The sequence below is a fragment of the Lactuca saligna genome, chromosome 4, assembly GCF_052625555.1.
Source record: "Lactuca saligna cultivar CGN05327 chromosome 4, ASM5262555v1, whole genome shotgun sequence".
NCBI classification, from domain to species: Eukaryota; Viridiplantae; Streptophyta; class Magnoliopsida; order Asterales; family Asteraceae; genus Lactuca; species Lactuca saligna.
Window position 1 is genome coordinate 84119002 of NC_136420.1, and position 17674 is coordinate 84136675.

A 17674-nucleotide genomic window follows, 5' to 3' on the forward strand; every position below is an offset into this window, starting at 1 on the left:
TATTATCATTTGAAATAATTGTAATATTGATAAAACAAACATGTTATTAAGTACAAAAAAATGCTTATCAACATATTTAAATAAATATTACACATTCGTTTATAGAAATATTATACTTTGCAAAAGGGCATCAATGAAACTTTAACATCAAATTTGGTGCTAATGGATATTATAAGGTCATCATATTTGGTGTAAAATCATGTTTGGATGGAGTTATTTGGAGATTCGTCATAAAGAGCTTCAAACAGTTGGGAGGGGGGGCGGGGGGTTGGTTCCCCGCGTCTTGACACCGTTTTCGTATGCCAACTCACCCAATTCATTTCTCGTTATGACCCAAACCGTATACTCTTAAAGAGATATAACTTGATACTCTTAAAGAGATATAACTTGCTGACGAAAGAATAAAAAAATCCGAAATGATCTTTAATTTAAGTTTTGGAAACTTTACAAACGTATTCATCTGGATTTCCTATTTAAAGCTACAAACTCACTCTCATCGTCACTTTCTGAAGTTATCGATCTAACAATTAAGCGGCCGCCACAGTTCGCCTAAGCCTTCAATCTCGCCGTCGCATTCACTGGAAAATATGGAAAACTTCATGGGGGTCGTTTTCATACCGAGGTTGTCTACTTTCCATCTACATCCTGCTCCATATCCTTACGCCTTCCATCTACACCACGAAGAAAACCTAACGATAGCATGTCACATTCCACAGGAAGATATGGAAAAAATTCTTGGGGTTGTTTTCATGCTGACGCTCACTAATTTCTATCTACCTCCTGCTTACGCATATCATCATCTTCTACTTCAAGCACATCAACGAGAAAACATGTTATACAGAGAAAAAACGCCGACAAAATCCACCTGGACATTCCTGTTAATGTTTTGAAGTTAAACACTGATGGGAGTTCGAAAGGGAATCCGGGTCCTTCAAGCTTTGGGGCTTAATCAGAGATTGTAGAGGAAGGTGGGTGTGTGGATACATGGGTAAAATGAAAGGAAGATTGTATACGAGTTTAGAGGCTGAATTTGGAGTATTTATAAGGGATTGTGTTTGGTGAAAAAGAACTTGTCAAACCTCTTGATTGAGACTGATTGTCAAGTTGCTTTGATGCTTAGGGTGCCTGAGAGAATCGGATAAAGATAATCCAATGAAATCTGTTGTTGATATAGGAAGGATTATGATTGAGCAAAAATGCACTTTGATTCATACAAGAAGATGGAAACTATTCTGCAGATTTGTTAGCAAATTTGGGGGGAAATCAGTGTGAGGAATATAGTGTTTTGGATGAACCACCAACGATTTTGATACCTTATCTTCTCCGAGACAATGAAGCGGGTTATGAGTATGAAAGGAATCACTGATTTTTAAGTTTAATATCATTGTTTTAATAGTTTCGATGATTTTGTAAGTTGTATATAATGCTTCATATTTTGATTTTGAATGAGTTTAACTTTGAGAAATTAAATTGTTTCATTTTATGCTGACAAATATTTTTACAAGTACACGTGTCATTGTTCAATTTAATTTTATTTGATATATTCATGATATACTCTTAATAGGATAGTTACGTAATTATGAAATTATAACACGGGTAAAAATATTTGTAGATATAAAAGGTAAAAGACAATTTAATTTCTCTTTTAACTTTTTATCCGAAACTTGTTAATGTGGGGTAGTAATTATAAGATGATCAGGCGTCGGATAAAAAATTACAGAAGCATCCGATAAAAAATTACAGATCATCGTTTGTCTACAAAGCAAATTTCCTGTCACCTCCCAATTTAAGTATCACTTACAAAAAAACCCAATGATATTGACCTTGACCTGTTTATTAAAGGGAATAGAACTCTAATTGATATGTCATTCGTTTTTGCATTTTGCATAAGAGCTAATTAATAATACCAATTTATAGATTTTTCCGATTCATACAACACAATTTTCTTCTATGATAAACGCATACCAATACCACAAGCTCAATTTATGTAATGCATAGTGTTGTGAAACCTCCACTCAAGTTCACGTACAAGAGAATGAAGAATAAAAAAAATGACACACGCAGGAGGGACCACTAACCTGACATCAGGAATGCAGAGGTAGTGGGACGACAGGGGTAATTTGGGAAATTCAAGGCCAGCTGTCAATTTAGTCTATTTGATGGAAGGGACACCTGGGAGGAGGGCACCAGATTATTCTCATAGAAGTTTCTATACCTGGGAGATTTGTAGCATCTCGAACAGCTACTACCCTTATCATTGCTTTTATCATTGTTCTTATTGTATTGCCAATTTCCAAGATTAATACAAATAGTTATTATTTTTTGGATCCTTCCCTGTTAATTTTGTCCTACTGTAATTGTTCTATAACAAATTGGTATCAGAGCAGTTCTTGGGACTATGGCTGGAGAAAAAGGAGGAGGAAAAGAGACTGGAGGAGCCCATCTCAAAAGGGTGGAATCGTTGGAATTGGAGCTAGGAACATTGTATGATCGATTGGAGAACCAAGGGAATCAGATTCAACACCAAGCTGATTCCATAGCTTCAATCCAGTTGAAGATGGACCAACACCAGCTGAAGATGGACCAAAAGATGGAGGAAATCTTGGGTGCCGTATCCAAAAATCGAACTACAGCCCACCATGGGAAGACCACCGTGGAGGAACAACCTAGCATCTCACCAATTCTTCCCAGCGAAGAAACGCCCAAAGTCTACAGCGGAGCGTCACACAGCGACACCGGAGGAATCAGAGGCGGAAACAGGGGCGGAGAAGGCCACACCGGGGGAACCAACTGGCGATATCGGAAGTTGGATATGCCTTTGTTCGACGGTGAAAACCCGGATGGGTGGATCTTGAGAACGGAGCGATATTTCAATTTTTACAGACTATCGGAGAGTGAAAAGTTGGAGGCGGCAGTTGTGGCTCTTGAAGGAGACGCCTTACTTTGGTTTCAATGGGAGCACGGAAGACGGTCGATTACGCGATGGAACGAACTGAAATCGCTCCTCCTTAGGCAATTCCGACCGATATACGCAGGTACGCTCTATCAACAGTGGTTAGCCCTAAGTCAAATCGGGTCGGTCCATGAGTACCAACGTGCGTTTATTGAATTACTTGCCCCACTTAGAAACATTTCGGACGATGTTATCATGGGTCAGTTCGTCAATGGGCTCAAGGAGGAAATCAGGACTGAGGTCCAACTCTTGGAGCCCAAATCTATTGACCATGCGATGTCAATCGCAATCAAGGTTGAAGGAAAGCTGCGATCCCAAGCCTCACGAAAACCGAATCCTCCCACCTCTCTTACCCTGAAAACGACGCCACTCATCACCCCCATTAAGACCACCATCTATTTGGCTAATCCTAGATCCAAAAATAGCCCCAGTCAGCCTTCAACTAACCGAACCACTGAAGTGCGAAGACTCACAGATCAAGAATTGCAACAGAAAAGAGAAAAGGGAATTTGTTACAAATGTGATGAAAAATGGAATCCAGGGCATCGTTGCAAAAAGAAAGAGTTGAGTGTTTTGATCACCCACGAGGATGAGGAACCAGAGACAGAGCCAATCGTGGGTTTGGAATCGGAGCTCGCGACAGAGATCCCGGAAGAGACTGTTTTATCGGGTATTTGTTTAAACTCAGTCGTCGGAACGAACAATCCAAAAACACTCAAGTTAACAGGTAAAGTGGCGGGTTCCGAAGTCGTGGTCCTTATTGACCCCGGGGCAACACATAATTTCTTGTCTCTAGAAGCAATACAACAACTCAACTTGCCAATAACTCCTACCATGGGGTTTGGCGTATCTTTGGGCACAGGGGAAGCAGTCACTGGAAGTGGGAAGTGTGAAGGGGTCCTACTGCAATTACAAGGCCTTTGCATCCGAGAGAATTTCCTTCCTTTGACTTTGGGATCTTCCGATGTTATTCTGGGAGTCCAATGGTTGGAAACCTTAGGACCGGTAACTACAAACTGGAAAACTCAGCACATGAAGTTCCAGCTAGGTGGCCAATGGGTAACATTGAAGGGCGACCCCTCCCTTGAACGGGCCAAGATAACTTTGAAAAATATGGTGAAAACTCTTGGATCAGTGGGTGGGGGAATTTGGGTGCAGCTCAGCCTCATTGAACAACATCCGATCATTCAGACCTTGCCAGCCTGCCCTAATTACCTTAAACAAATAGTTCATCAATACGCCTCGGTGTTTTCATGGAAAGGGGGAATGCCACCACAGAGGAATCAGCAACATACCATTCAGTTAAAAGAAGGAACTGAACCTGTGTCCGTTAGACCCTACCGATACACCCACACTCAAAAGGAGGAAATTGAAAGACTGTTACAGGATATGCTTAAATCAGGTATTATTCAGACGTCCCAAAGTCCATTTTCAAGTCCAATCCTCTTAGTTAAAAAGAAGGATGGGTCATGGAGGTTCTGTGTTGATTATCGCAATCTTAACAAGTTGACTGTTAGGAACAAGTTTCCGATACCAATCATAGAAGAGTTGTTGGACGAATTGCATGGCTCTCGTGTGTTCTCCAAGTTGGACCTTAAGTCGGGGTATCATCAAATCAGAATGAAGGAAGAAGACATACCAAAAACAGCTTTTCGATCCCACGAAGGTCATTACGAATTCAAGGTAATGCCTTTTGGCCTTACTAACGCTCCAGCAACTTTCCAATCAGTGATGAACGAGGTATTCAAACCGTATCTACGCAAGTTTGTTTTGGTATTCTTCGACGATATCCTAGTGTACAGTCAAAATGAGAGTCAACATCTGACACACATGGAACTGGTATTGCAAACACTAGACCAACACCAATTTTTCGCAAACCCAAACAAATGTGAATTGGGTAAACTGCAAATCGCTTATTTGGGGCATGTGATATCAGAACAAGGGGTTGTGGTTGATAAAGAAAAGATCAAGGCGATCGAAGCTTGGCCAACCCCGACAACCTTGAAGGAGCTGAGAGGATTCTTGGGTCTAGCTGGGTATTACAGGAAATTTATCAAAGGATACGCCAGTATTGCCTCTCCATTGACAGATCAACTAAAAAAAGAAAATTTTGGATGGAACGCAACTGCAAAGGATGCCTTCCAGGCTTTAAAATCAGCGTTGGTGCATACGCCTGTTCTTGCCATGCCAAACTTCAACAAGCAATTTATTGTGGAAACGGATGCTTCCGGGACCGGGTTGGGGGCTGTGTTGATTCAAGAAGGGCACCCCATAGCTTATTACAGCCAAGTGTTAGGAGTAAGAAATAGACTCAAATCGATCTATGAAAAGGAATTAATGGCTATAGTTTTGGCTGTGAGACGGTGGAGGCACTACTTACTTGGCAGACACTTCATCATTAGAACCGATCAAAGGAGCTTAAGGTTCCTGATGGAACAAAGGGAGGTGGGACCAGAATACCAAAAGTGGATGTACAAGATTCTAGGGTTTGATTTCGAAATCCAATACAAACCCGGATCCGCAAACAACGCCGCCGATGCCCTATCGCGTGTAACCCCAGTGGAGGCAGAATTACAATCGTTACAATCTTCGCGGATAGTGCCAATGAATGAACTCGAGGCGGAATTGGCTAATAATTCCTTCATTCAACAGATCATATCCGACATCATAGCAGGGGAAAGAGCTCATGCGGGATACAGCTGGGAGAATGGGAAATTATGGTATAAGGGCAGAATGGTCATACCCCAAAAATCAAAGTTTGTGCAGGTTTTACTCAAGGAGTTTCACAACTCCGTATTGGGAGGGCATGAAGGAAAATTCAGAACCTACCAAAGACTGGCAGCGGAGTGGTTTTGGGTCGGCATGAGGAAGGCGGTTCAAAAGTATGTGCAAGGGTGCATCACATGTCAGACACAAAAATCCTTGAATACCCATCCGGCTGGACTGCTCCAGCCTCTGCCAATTCCTGATCAGGTGTGGGATGAAGTCTCAATGGATTTCATTGAAGGGTTGCCAAAATCGGAAGGGTACAATTCAATCTTGGTGGTGGTAGACCGACTTAGTAAATACTCTCATTTCATAGCGATCAAACACCCATTTACAGCGTCCACCATAGCTGCCATCTTCATCAAAGAGATTGTGAGGTTGTACGGGTTCCCAACTTCCATTGTGTCGGATAGGGACAAGATCTTCATGAGTTTGTTTTGGAAGGAGCTCTTCAAACTGCAAGGCACTCAGCTGCTCAGAAGCACTGCCTACCATCCGCAAACGGACGGTCAAACAGAAATTGTTAACAAATCAGTGGAGCTCTACCTTCGCTGTTTCATCCAGGGAAAACCAAAAACGTGGATCAAATGGTTGCCATGGGCTGAATTCTGCCACAACACCGCTTATCACACGGCGGGAAAGACCACCCCATTCAAGGCCTTGTACGGACGTGACCCTCCCCGAGTCATAAGGGTTCAGAAAGGAGATACAACAGTTTCTGCTCTTGAGGATCAACTCCTAGAGCGTGATGCGATCTTGGAAGATCTCAAGGGACATTTACTTCAAGCCCAACAGAAGATGAAGGCTATGGCGGACAAGAACAGAAGGAATGTTGATTTTAAAGAAGGAGAATGGGTGTTCCTCAAGTTGCAGCCCTATAGGCAGCAGTCCCTAGCTAGTAGACCCTTCCAGAAGCTTGCAGCTAGGTTCTATGGGCCTTTCCAGATTATACAAAAGGTGGGAAGGGTGGCCTACCAAATCCAATTGCCGGACACAGCGAAAATTCACCCTGTATTTCATGTGTCTCAGCTAAAAAAAGCAATTGGGAACCAGGTTGCAGATCCTACTCTTCCAGCTCAGATGACAGAGGAGTTCAGGCTGGATTGGCATCCGAAATCAGTGCTAGGGGTACGTGTCCAAACCGAGGAGCAGGGTCAGAGGACTGAAGTACTGATTAAGTGGAAGGAAGTCCCAGAAGTTGAATCCACGTGGGAAGACTTTGTCACTATGTCAGAATCCTTTCCAGAATTCAACCTTGAGGACAAGGTTGAACTTTGGGGGAGGAGTAATGTTGTGAAACCTCCACTCAAGTTCACGTACAAGAGAATGAAGAATAAAAAAAATGACACACGCAGGAGGGACCACTAACCTGACATCAGGAATGCAGAGGTAGTGGGACGACAGGGGTAATTTGGGAAATTCAAGGCCAGCTGTCAATTTAGTCTATTTGATGGAAGGGACACCTGGGAGGAGGGCACCAGATTATTCTCATAGAAGTTTCTATACCTGGGAGATTTGTAGCATCTCGAACAGCTACTACCCTTATCATTGCTTTTATCATTGTTCTTATTGTATTGCCAATTTCCAAGATTAATACAAATAGTTATTATTTTTTGGATCCTTCCCTGTTAATTTTGTCCTACTGTAATTGTTCTATAACAAATTGGTATCAGAGCAGTTCTTGGGACTATGGCTGGAGAAAAAGGAGGAGGAAAAGAGACTGGAGGAGCCCATCTCAAAAGGGTGGAATCGTTGGAATTGGAGCTAGGAACATTGTATGATCGATTGGAGAACCAAGGGAATCAGATTCAACACCAAGCTGATTCCATAGCTTCAATCCAGTTGAAGATGGACCAACACCAGCTGAAGATGGACCAAAAGATGGAGGAAATCTTGGGTGCCGTATCCAAAAATCGAACTACAGCCCACCATGGGAAGACCACCGTGGAGGAACAACCTAGCATCTCACCAATTCTTCCCAGCGAAGAAACGCCCAAAGTCTACAGCGGAGCGTCACACAGCGACACCGGAGGAATCAGAGGCGGAAACGGGGGCGGAGAAGGCCACACCGGGGGAACCAACTGGCGATATCGGAAGTTGGATATGCCTTTGTTCGACGGTGAAAACCCGGATGGGTGGATCTTGAGAACGGAGCGATATTTCAATTTTTACAGACTATCGGAGAGTGAAAAGTTGGAGGCGGTAGTTGTGGCTCTTGAAGGAGACGCCTTACTTTGGTTTCAATGGGAGCACGGAAGACGGTCGATTACGCGATGGAACGAACTGAAATCGCTCCTCCTTAGGCAATTCCGACCGATATACGCAGGTACGCTCTATCAACAGTGGTTAGCCCTAAGTCAAATCGGGTCGGTCCATGAGTACCAACGTGCGTTTATTGAATTACTTGCCCCACTTAGAAACATTTCGGACGATGTTATCATGGGTCAGTTCGTCAATGGGCTCAAGGAGGAAATCAGGACTGAGGTCCAACTCTTGGAGCCCAAATCTATTGACCATGCGATGTCAATCGCAATCAAGGTTGAAGGAAAGCTGCGATCCCAAGCCTCACGAAAACCGAATCCTCCCACCTCTCTTACCCTGAAAACGACGCCACTCATCACCCCCATTAAGACCACCATCTATTTGGCTAATCCTAGATCCAAAAATAGCCCCAGTCAGCCTTCAACTAACCGAACCACTGAAGTGCGAAGACTCACAGATCAAGAATTGCAACAGAAAAGAGAAAAGGGAATTTGTTACAAATGTGATGAAAAATGGAATCCAGGGCATCGTTGCAAAAAGAAAGAGTTGAGTGTTTTGATCACCCACGAGGATGAGGAACCAGAGACAGAGCCAATCGTGGGTTTGGAATCGGAGCTCGCGACAGAGATCCCGGAAGAGACTGTTTTATCGGGTATTTGTTTAAACTCAGTCGTCGGAACGAACAATCCAAAAACACTCAAGTTAACAGGTAAAGTGGCGGGTTCCGAAGTCGTGGTCCTTATTGACCCCGGGGCAACACATAATTTCTTGTCTCTAGAAGCAATACAACAACTCAACTTGCCAATAACTCCTACCATGGGGTTTGGCGTATCTTTGGGCACAGGGGAAGCAGTCACTGGAAGTGGGAAGTGTGAAGGGGTCCTACTGCAATTACAAGGCCTTTGCATCCGAGAGAATTTCCTTCCTTTGACTTTGGGATCTTCCGATGTTATTCTGGGAGTCCAATGGTTGGAAACCTTAGGACCGGTAACTACAAACTGGAAAACTCAGCACATGAAGTTCCAGCTAGGTGGCCAATGGGTAACATTGAAGGGCGACCCCTCCCTTGAACGGGCCAAGATAACTTTGAAAAATATGGTGAAAACTCTTGGATCAGTGGGTGGGGGAATTTGGGTGCAGCTCAGCCTCATTGAACAACATCCGATCATTCAGACCTTGCCAGCCTGCCCTAATTACCTTAAACAAATAGTTCATCAATACGCCTCGGTGTTTTCATGGAAAGGGGGAATGCCACCACAGAGGAATCAGCAACATACCATTCAGTTAAAAGAAGGAACTGAACCTGTGTCCGTTAGACCCTACCGATACACCCACACTCAAAAGGAGGAAATTGAAAGACTGTTACAGGATATGCTTAAATCAGGTATTATTCAGACGTCCCAAAGTCCATTTTCAAGTCCAATCCTCTTAGTTAAAAAGAAGGATGGGTCATGGAGGTTCTGTGTTGATTATCGCAATCTTAACAAGTTGACTGTTAGGAACAAGTTTCCGATACCAATCATAGAAGAGTTGTTGGACGAATTGCATGGCTCTCGTGTGTTCTCCAAGTTGGACCTTAAGTCGGGGTATCATCAAATCAGAATGAAGGAAGAAGACATACCAAAAACAGCTTTTCGATCCCACGAAGGTCATTACGAATTCAAGGTAATGCCTTTTGGCCTTACTAACGCTCCAGCAACTTTCCAATCAGTGATGAACGAGGTATTCAAACCGTATCTACGCAAGTTTGTTTTGGTATTCTTCGACGATATCCTAGTGTACAGTCAAAATGAGAGTCAACATCTGACACACATGGAACTGGTATTGCAAACACTAGACCAACACCAATTTTTCGCAAACCCAAACAAATGTGAATTGGGTAAACTGCAAATCGCTTATTTGGGGCATGTGATATCAGAACAAGGGGTTGTGGTTGATAAAGAAAAGATCAAGGCGATCGAAGCTTGGCCAACCCCGACAACCTTGAAGGAGCTGAGAGGATTCTTGGGTCTAGCTGGGTATTACAGGAAATTTATCAAAGGATACGCCAGTATTGCCTCTCCATTGACAGATCAACTAAAAAAAGAAAATTTTGGATGGAACGCAACTGCAAAGGATGCCTTCCAGGCTTTAAAATCAGCGTTGGTGCATACGCCTGTTCTTGCCATGCCAAACTTCAACAAGCAATTTATTGTGGAAACGGATGCTTCCGGGACCGGGTTGGGGGCTGTGTTGATTCAAGAAGGGCACCCCATAGCTTATTACAGCCAAGTGTTAGGAGTAAGAAATAGACTCAAATCGATCTATGAAAAGGAATTAATGGCTATAGTTTTGGCTGTGAGACGGTGGAGGCACTACTTACTTGGCAGACACTTCATCATTAGAACCGATCAAAGGAGCTTAAGGTTCCTGATGGAACAAAGGGAGGTGGGACCAGAATACCAAAAGTGGATGTACAAGATTCTAGGGTTTGATTTCGAAATCCAATACAAACCCGGATCCGCAAACAACGCCGCCGATGCCCTATCGCGTGTAACCCCAGTGGAGGCAGAATTACAATCGTTACAATCTTCGCGGATAGTGCCAATGAATGAACTCGAGGCGGAATTGGCTAATAATTCCTTCATTCAACAGATCATATCCGACATCATAGCAGGGGAAAGAGCTCATGCGGGATACAACTGGGAGAATGGGAAATTATGGTATAAGGGCAGAATGGTCATACCCCAAAAATCAAAGTTTGTGCAGGTTTTACTCAAGGAGTTTCACAACTCCGTATTGGGAGGGCATGAAGGAAAATTCAGAACCTACCAAAGACTGGCAGCGGAGTGGTTTTGGGTCGGCATGAGGAAGGCGGTTCAAAAGTATGTGCAAGGGTGCATCACATGTCAGACACAAAAATCCTTGAATACCCATCCGGCTGGACTGCTCCAGCCTCTGCCAATTCCTGATCAGGTGTGGGATGAAGTCTCAATGGATTTCATTGAAGGGTTGCCAAAATCGGAAGGGTACAATTCAATCTTGGTGGTGGTAGACCGACTTAGTAAATACTCTCATTTCATAGCGATCAAACACCCATTTACAGCGTCCACCATAGCTGCCATCTTCATCAAAGAGATTGTGAGGTTGCACGGGTTCCCAACTTCCATTGTGTCGGATAGGGACAAGATCTTCATGAGTTTGTTTTGGAAGGAGCTCTTCAAACTGCAAGGCACTCAGCTGCTCAGAAGCACTGCCTACCATCCGCAAACGGACGGTCAAACAGAAATTGTTAACAAATCAGTGGAGCTCTACCTTCGCTGTTTCATCCAGGGAAAACCAAAAACGTGGATCAAATGGTTGCCATGGGCTGAATTCTGCCACAACACCGCTTATCACACGGCGGGAAAGACCACCCCATTCAAGGCCTTGTACGGACGTGACCCTCCCCGAGTCATAAGGGTTCAGAAAGGAGATACAACAGTTTCTGCTCTTGAGGATCAACTCCTAGAGCGTGATGCGATCTTGGAAGATCTCAAGGGACATTTACTTCAAGCCCAACAGAAGATGAAGGCTATGGCGGACAAGAACAGAAGGAATGTTGATTTTAAAGAAGGAGAATGGGTGTTCCTCAAGTTGCAGCCCTATAGGCAGCAGTCCCTAGCTAGTAGACCCTTCCAGAAGCTTGCAGCTAGGTTCTATGGGCCTTTCCAGATTATACAAAAGGTGGGAAGGGTGGCCTACCAAATCCAATTGCCGGACACAGCGAAAATTCACCCTGTATTTCATGTGTCTCAGCTAAAAAAAGCAATTGGGAACCAGGTTGCAGATCCTACTCTTCCAGCTCAGATGACAGAGGAGTTCAGGCTGGATTGGCATCCGAAATCAGTGCTAGGGGTACGTGTCCAAACCGAGGAGCAGGGTCAGAGGACTGAAGTACTGATTAAGTGGAAGGAAGTCCCAGAAGTTGAATCCACGTGGGAAGACTTTGTCACTATGTCAGAATCCTTTCCAGAATTCAACCTTGAGGACAAGGTTGAACTTTGGGGGAGGAGTAATGTTGTGAAACCTCCACTCAAGTTCACGTACAAGAGAATGAAGAATAAAAAAAATGACACACGCAGGAGGGACCACTAACCTGACATCAGGAATGCAGAGGTAGTGGGACGACAGGGGTAATTTGGGAAATTCAAGGCCAGCTGTCAATTTAGTCTATTTGATGGAAGGGACACCTGGGAGGAGGGCACCAGATTATTCTCATAGAAGTTTCTATACCTGGGAGATTTGTAGCATCTCGAACAGCTACTACCCTTATCATTGCTTTTATCATTGTTCTTATTGTATTGCCAATTTCCAAGATTAATACAAATAGTTATTATTTTTTGGATCCTTCCCTGTTAATTTTGTCCTACTATAATTGTTCTATAACACATAGATATATAGATTTGCAATGGCGTTTCATTTTGAGACACAAATCTATTGTGTATCAGGAGTGTTTGCATATTAATAGTGTTATAAACTCGTAAAAAAAATTATGTACAAATTGGTGATAAAATAAAAATCATTTATATTTATAAGTAAATACTGCATGAATTAATATAAAACAATGTTGCTAGGGTAGATTATTGATAAAAAAAGTAACATATTTTTATATAAATAAATAATTAACTCATGACATAATTAAGATAATTAAGAGGTTGTATATTTTGGTAAAAAAAACTTAAAATGTGGTTTCCATATTTTATCTACAAAAATAGTGTTTGTATAAATTAAAAAAATATGAGATATTATTGGATAAATGCAATTTACGGGGCATGTCTGTTGATTTTGAAGACTTTGCGCGAAAATTAAAAAAGGATTCCTAAAATTTTGGAGTAGCAACGACGAATTAATGACGGAACCACATAAAATTAAAAAAATTCTAGGTTTCATTACGATACGTCTTTTGTACGGTTGTACACCTCACATGTGTTTAGGAACGACGTCTTGTTTATCCGTTAAATCTACCAAATTTATCATTTTTAATATTTTATATAAAATGGAAAAGATTATAAGTTTAATATATTAAAAGCAAAAAAAAATCATTATATAACATGAATATATAAAATAATCAAAGCATATAATATATATTTTTTTGTTGCAATTATCAGTTGCATAATAGTTGAGGGACCATTTTTGTTAACCCGTAAAACAAATCAGATTCGCCGGACATATGACTCCCGATTTTGCCTGAACTTGAGCGCCGACTTTTGATTTTTATTTGCTTCAACGCTACTGCTTACATCTTTCACTCATCGCATTGCCTTTCTCATTAATAGGTAACATCTCAACTTCTTTCTTTTGTTACTAGTTAGGGTTTTGGTTTCTTTCTTTTTTGACTCAACTATGGCTTTCCTGCACAAATGAATGTGTTTTTCACCTCTTTTGTTTCTAGTTCTCCATTTTAACTTCAATGGAAGACTACCATTCGTAATTACAACACTTACTTTTCCTGGATTCAATATCCTTCAAGCTTCTTAGATTCATGTCTGAAGGTAGGTTTTGAGGAACAAACGTGGGAATTTCCTTCATTCGCTCATAATCTTAGCCATGCATTTCATTGTTTTCCTATTATATCTTAGTTATCGTTTCTCGTGGGCGTATTTATGACTCATCTTTATCTTCTGAGGTTTGGATTTGTGAGAGATTTGCGGTTTCTTGTCCTTGACGTGCACCCATCGTTTCTTTAGGGCTTTTTTTTTTCCCTTCTCTTACTTGGGGTGTCGATGAGGCTGTATGCAATGTTTCAAAACAACTAAAGCTAATATGTTTATGGGTGTTTATGGATGATAAACAAATACTTCCATTTATTTGTCTATCATCGCATCCTACTTTTATTTCATTCTGCTATAGCATATTAGCATCATACTGTCCGTTTATTTTCTTATCAACGCATTGTACTTCAAAAAACCAATTTTAACATTTTACTTTTAATTGGTTGTTTCATGTCTATGAACAGATGAACAATTTGCTCCTGCAGCTGTGTAGCATTTAGAATGATAAAAACTTTGGCTCTTCCTAGCAAAGTAAGCAGCCATTGCAATTTGTTATTGCTTTTAATATTATAGCCATCAAGATTTTCTTTGTTAAATTCTATATAATGAAATCAAAAGACTCCACAATTGTAATTGTGTAGAGGCTTTTCTTTATAAAAGCAAAGGAAAGTAACTTGTTTCTTAATAATGTTAATATTTTTCCTTTGGTTAGCCCTCAAGATTATTTGGCCCAAATATTGAAGGTCTGAAAAGAGGTAAAGGGTACAGAGTGAAGATGGAACTTTCTATTGCTCAACCAGATGATTGGCATCTTCATCTTCGTGATAATGAACTCCTTCAAACAGTTGTCTCTCACAGGTTATTTTGACTTTCATTCTCTTCAATTTCCTCTCGATGATCTTCAAATGAATTGAAATCTAAAGGAATCATAATCTGTCATGTGAGGGTATTTTGGTCTTTTAATGAAAATCGGAAGAATAGGATTTCTTATAGGAATGATGAAATCCATTTTCAAGGGAATTCAATTCCATCCATATGGCAACCAAACAGACCATGAAAATGGAATCTTGAATTCCATCAGAATTCGCAAAGCCACTCTATTGCATTTTTTTTTTTTTTTTTAAATAAAACATAAATTTTTTGTGTGATTAAGTTCTTATACTTTTAATCTGATGACAATTATTCATATAGTGCAAAACAATTTGGGAGGGCTATAATCATGCCAAATCTGAAACCACCAGTTACAACCACCGCTGCTGCTGTGTCATATTACGATTCTATCCTCAAGGCACTACCAAACAACACCAACTTCACACCTCTAATGACTCTCTACTTGACTGATAAAACAACTCCTCAAGAAATCAAATTAGCAAGTGAGTGACTCTTATTCAACCATTTTCACCTATGAACATCATTCACCCATTCAAAGCTTAATGGAAAAAAAAAAAGGAAACATGACCTAAATGTTGTCTATTTATACATAATTAGAAACAGATAACAATTAACAACATATATGAGCTTTTTCAGGGGAAAGTGGTGTTGTGTATGCTGTGAAGTTATACCCTGCTGGAGCTACTACAAATTCTCAAGATGGAGTTACAGATTTATTTGGGAAATGTGTGCCTGCACTTGAGGAAATGATTAATCAGAATATCCCCCTTTTGGTAATCTCATCTTTCTATATCTTCAATTAGTAGTTATAGGGTTAAATTAAATGTAAGAAATAGCAACACACTTATATAGAATACAAAACAATTCTCACTGGTATAAATATAATTGTGTAGATTATTCAAAGTACATTGTTGTGATAGGAAAACATTTATGCAGGTCCATGGAGAAGTAACGGATCCCAAAGTTGACATATTTGATCGTGAAAGGGTATTTATTGAAACTGTTTTAAAACCCTTAATACAAAAGTTCCCAAAATTGAAGGTTGTTATGGAGCATGTTACTACTATGGACGCCATTAAATTTGTTGAATCTTGTGAAGAAGGTATGCTAATACTATTATTTATAAAAACATCTTCTTATGTAATCTGTTATTTCCTCAGTAAAAAAATCATATCTCTATTTTGTAACGTTATTATTTTAAAATCAAACATTTTTTTATCAGGTTCAGTTGCGGCTACAGTTACCCCACAGCATCTTCTTCTGAATAGAAATTCACTTTTTCAAGGAGGATTGCAGCCACATAATTATTGCCTTCCAGTGCTCAAGAGGGAAACTCACAGTATGTATCTTCCTCTTCATCTTAAATGCAAGAAACAGCAACCTACTTTCAATTTCATTGATTTGTTTATATTTTATAAGAAAAAGATTGAAAGTAGGTTGCTATTTCTGGTTTCAAGTTTTGATTTGCTAAAACATTCATTTTGTATTCAACTACTCATATAGGACAGGCGATTGTTTCTGCTGTGACAAGTGGAAATAAAAGATTTTTTCTAGGAACAGATAGTGCACCTCATGAAAGGCGAACCAAAGAATCTTCTTGTGGATGTGCGGGTGTATTTAATGCTCCTGTGGCACTTTCTATTTATGCTAAGGTCTTCGAAGAGGTAACTTTCGTGTTTTGATATCACACTTAGAAGCCTCTGACTCAGTCCTGGCTCCTTTGATATGCCTCTTACTCGGTCAGATTCAGATTCACACTGTGTCTGACTTCCTCAGACCTTGACCTTGACTTAGTTACATCTGATTCAGTTAGCAACTATCAAACAACCCCAAAGTAAGAAACAAACAGACATATATATGTCTGTCCAGATTAAGTGCTTAATCCATTAAGTAAAAGAGAAACAATTCAACAACACCTTTAAGCGACTTGTAATTTGGTTTTAGGCGGGTGCACTCGACAAACTAGAGGCGTTCACAAGCTTTAATGGACCAGACTTTTATGGGCTTCCTAGAAACACGAGAAAAATCACTTTGAAAAAGACGCCATGGAAGGTTCCGGAATCGTACTCGTATGCATCCGGAAGCATTGTTCCTATGTCAGCTGGGGAATCGCTCGAATGGCTGCCCATCTTTCCTTAAACGAAACAAATACATTTAACAAATACAATAGGGTTATGAAGTCAAAGGAAGAATAAATACTCGCCTTCTTTTCATCAAGATTGTCTTTTTGGTATGGTCTCTCTTATGGTTAAATTATTGTCTTCCTTTTGGAATTTCATTTCCGTATCTAGGAATTGATTGTGATTTTGATTTTAGAGTTGTCAAAGTTATAAATTTATGTTAAAAGTTTTAAACATGTTAACTTTCTTTCACATGTATCATATTTCGATCGATGGTTAAAATTAAATTAATACCAAATATTAAAAAAATGTAAACATACATTAGTCTTGGATTTTTAAGGGAAAATGACATTGTGACACAACTAAATTTTGGGTTTGTCGTGGATTCTTAAAGTATCATTTTACCTATCAAATAGGGAAAAAACCCAAAATTATTCCGGTTTCACCCGTGGATTACGTGGCTTTTTTTTTTTTTTTTTGACTTTAAATTAAAATTGAATATTTATTTATATGAAATATTTTAAGATAAAGTTATGAAGATCATGAAAAAGCAATCACCGGTCGATCAATCTCCCACCTCAACCTCAGTCAACCTCTCGCGATTGGTAGATAACCGACCACGATTAAGATCCGACTGGGTTTTTAAAAGACGCTTCATGTAATTGCGTTTGCTGATAGTTCATGTGCGACTATATTCTTGCTTTTGGGTTGTTAAATTGGTTCTTCTATTGCATTTGTTCTTCTAGATTTTGGGATTTTCGTTGTTTATGTGTTCACAATTTGATGTTAGTCTTTATTTGGTGTTAACTGAGTTTACATTTTATTTCGCACTTTTTTTTCGTTTTTGTTTTCTCAAAGCCACGAAGAATTGTGTTTGGTTTTCTAGGTTCAAGATATTAGTTTTTGGTTCAAATTGTTCTTCTTCTTGGCGAGCCATCTTCTGGTTTTCTGCTCATCTGCTCCATGAGTGAAATGGTGAATTGTGTTTTCCAATTATTCTCTCCATCTCGTCCTTTCTCATATCTGCTTACATAAATTTGAAACCGTTTAAGACCTTCAAATCGAAAACCAACATCATTCCATCTTCATCTTTGAAAAAACTTGTTCACAAGTCCACATCTCTATATGCTTGGATGCTCACAGATAAGAACAATCATACAATAATATTT

At 40.3% G+C, this 17674-nt stretch overlaps 1 protein-coding gene across 3 annotated transcripts; it reads left to right on the forward strand.

The window, feature by feature from the left end:
• The first annotated feature begins 13149 nt into the window (after positions 1–13149).
• On the forward strand, positions 13150–16757 carry PYR4 (pyrimidin 4). 3 transcript variants are annotated; one of them, XM_078990671.1, is made up of 10 exons: positions 13205–13278; positions 13395–13494; positions 13959–14025; positions 14207–14352; positions 14686–14867; positions 15022–15158; positions 15322–15487; positions 15608–15724; positions 15889–16049; positions 16330–16757. In XM_078990671.1, the coding sequence occupies exons 3-10, from the start codon at positions 13996–13998 to the stop codon at positions 16522–16524; spliced, it is 1134 nt and encodes a 377-aa protein (XP_078846797.1). In that variant the 5' UTR covers positions 13205–13278; positions 13395–13494; positions 13959–13995; the 3' UTR covers positions 16525–16757. The 3 variants fall into 3 exon arrangements, with proteins under 3 accessions (XP_078846796.1, XP_078846797.1, XP_078846798.1); XM_078990670.1 differs by lacking the exon at positions 13395–13494 and having other exon boundaries at positions 13150–13278; XM_078990672.1 differs by lacking the exons at positions 13205–13278; positions 13395–13494 and having other exon boundaries at positions 14238–14352.
• The last annotated feature ends 917 nt before the right edge of the window (positions 16758–17674 follow it).

Excerpts from the sequence above, each read along its gene's own strand:
- PYR4 (XM_078990670.1), top strand. The coding sequence starts at position 13,996 with ATGATAAAAACTTTGGCTCTTCCTAGCAAA. Across the intron at positions 15,159-15,321 it reads ATCAGAATATCCCCCTTTTG|GTCCATGGAGAAGTAACGGA; the intron begins GTAATCTCATCT and ends ACATTTATGCAG. Across the intron at positions 16,050-16,329 it reads ATGCTAAGGTCTTCGAAGAG|GCGGGTGCACTCGACAAACT; the intron begins GTAACTTTCGTG and ends ATTTGGTTTTAG.